General features: G+C 44.0%; 1 protein-coding gene across 1 annotated transcript; it reads right to left on the bottom strand.

Annotated features, from left to right (window-relative positions):
- Window positions 1–725: 725 nt before the first annotated feature.
- LOC133282260 (olfactory receptor 5AS1-like) lies at window positions 726–1,277 on the bottom strand (the record flags this gene model as incomplete). Its single annotated transcript, XM_061478302.1, has 1 exon — window positions 726–1,277. A coding segment is annotated over exon 1 (552 nt), but the record flags the coding sequence as incomplete, so codon positions are not given.
- Window positions 1,278–2,485: the final 1,208 nt, after the last annotated feature.

Here is a 2,485-nt window from a genome sequence, read left to right as displayed (position 1 = left end):
CCACCCTCCTTCTTAAGAATTTTTTCCTCTTACCCAGCCCGAATTGCCCCTCCTTTAGGTTAAACCATTACTCCTCATCACAACAGGTCCTGCTAAGAAGTCTCTCCCCATCTTCCTTATAGGCCCCTTTTAAGAACTGAAAGGCTGCAGTAAGGTCTCCCCTGTCTTCTCCAGGCTGAACAACCCCAGCTGTGTCTGCCATTCCTCATAGCAGAGGTGCTCCATCCCTCTAATAATTTTTGTGGCCCTCCGCTGGACCCTCTCCAACAGGTCTATGTCTTAACTCACAACCAGTAGGCAGTACTCTACTAGACTTACAGTACAATGCTATTTTCAAAGATATTTAGAGAAGTATTGTGAGCCAGTAGCCTTCATCAACAAATCTGCAGACTTGTTTATATATATATACATATATATATATATATGGAAAAGACCTGCTGACATGGAACACTGCTCCTCTCCCATCTAACCGTTACATGGATCCTTCCTCAAAAACAGAAAAGGTACAGTGTCACTCACCTCAACTCACCAGTAAAAACATGGGTTTTTTTTAATAAAAAAATGACCAGTAGTGAGCAATAATGACCAATAATGGCCAGTAATGCTCAATTCCATAATCACATATTCCACATATTCCTTCCTTACCTCCACAGTACTGAAGGGCTCCAAACGTGCTTTCAAACCCTGCATAGATGTGGCAGCAGTTTTTGCTCCCACAGCCTTCTCAGAGCCCCCTTCACCTCCTTGTTCCTCAAGCTGTAGATGAGGGGGTTGAGAGTTGGGGTGAGGATGGAGTAACACAGTGACACCAGCTTTGCCTGATCCCATGAGGATGCCTCATGAGGCTGGACGTAGGTGAGGATCCCGGGCGCGTAGAAGATGGTGATGGCAGCCAAGTGGGAGGTGCAGGTAGAGAAGACCTTCAGCCTCCTTGTGGCCAAAGGGATCTGCAGGACAGTGTGGAGGATGTAGGTGTAGGAAACCAGGATCATCAGGAGAGGGCCCATGACGTTAAACACAGTGTTGTAAAAAAGCAAGACCTCATTTGTGCTTGTGTCTGAGCAGGAGAGCTGCAGGAGGGTGGGCAGCTCACAGAAGAAGTGGTTGATGCTCCTGGCCTGACAGAATGACAACCTTCCTGCCAGCGTGATGTGCATCAGGGAGGTGAGGAACCCGATGGTGTACACCAGCACCATCATGCCATAGCAACGCGCCCTGGTCATGGTAGTGGTGTAGAGCAGGGGCTTGCACACAGCCGTGTATCGGTCGTAAGCCATTACCCCATAGAGGAAGCACTCACAGGCAGCCAGAGCCACGAAAATATACATCTGGGCAAAGCAACCCCAAAAGGAGATGTGGCTTCTCCCCAGCAGGAAGGTCTCCAGAGCTTTTGGAATGATAGCGGAGGAAAGGCAAAAATCTATGCAAGATAAGTGGGTCAGGAAGAAGTACATGGGGATGTGGAGGTGAGGGTCAGTGTTGATCAGCAGGATCATCGTCAGGTTCCCCAGCACCATGAAAACATAGAGGGATAAGAAGACTGTGAAGATGGTGGTTTGTAGCGCTGGGGCATCAGAGAAACCCAAGAGGATGAAGCTGGAGAGAACCGTGAGGTTTCCTGTATCTGTCATTTCAACAAGTTGATGGATTTGGATTGAAATGAAAGGAATCAGTGAAATACACCCCTATGAGAGAAATAATGTGGAAGTTTAGTTGGAGTTTAATCCATAAAGTAAATGCAATGGAAAATGGTGTATTTGTAATGGTGTATTTCTGTCTGTAGCTCAAGGTCTGGAGTCAAAGAAGTGAAGGAGCTCATTACACAACCTGAAATTAAAAGAGAATAATTCTACCATGATTGATATACACTGCACAACTGATACACTGAGAATCATCATGTCCATCAAAGTATAATACAGTAAAATCAAATAAATACATCACAAAATGTGGAAAACAGAAAAGATGCTGTATTTTCTTCACTGACTTCTGGGAATTTTAAGGAATTTCTTTTCTCTTTTTTTGTATTTTCTTTATTTCTGGGAATTTTAAGGAATTCTTTTCTCTCTCTTTTGTATATTTCCAACTGGATGAGTGCTCTTCCATAGCTTCATTAGTTGGGGTGGATCCTTTTCATCACAACACAAAGACAAGTACTTGAAATTTTCTTTCATTTAAGTTCTAAGCTTATTTGCTTCTGAAGAACCCCCACCCTGCATAAGGTTAAGGGAAAGCAGTGGTCTTGGTTCCAGCAGAGCTTTTGCTTTGATTGTATTGAGCGTGCTATGACCAACCCAAATATCCACCTGGAGGTGTTAAATATATGACATATAAACCAAAATTTTAAGGCTTTAGCTTGGATATTATCATCGCTGCCATTCAATACCTCTGCATATGAATTATCTGATGGAATATCCGTCTATGAATGGCTACATAGCTACTAAAATAACCCTAAATCACTTGTGCATAGGGTCAGGAATGGGGGCGG

The sequence above is a fragment of the Pezoporus flaviventris genome, unplaced genomic scaffold (genome assembly GCF_033815535.1).
Source record: "Pezoporus flaviventris isolate CSIRO_AGI_PZ_B2104156 unplaced genomic scaffold, CSIRO_AGI_Pfla_v1 ptg000116l, whole genome shotgun sequence".
Classification (NCBI taxonomy): Eukaryota; Metazoa; Chordata; class Aves; order Psittaciformes; family Psittacidae; genus Pezoporus; species Pezoporus flaviventris.
Note: the sequence above shows the minus strand (reverse complement) of the source record. Positions and strands in the feature narration are given on the sequence as shown.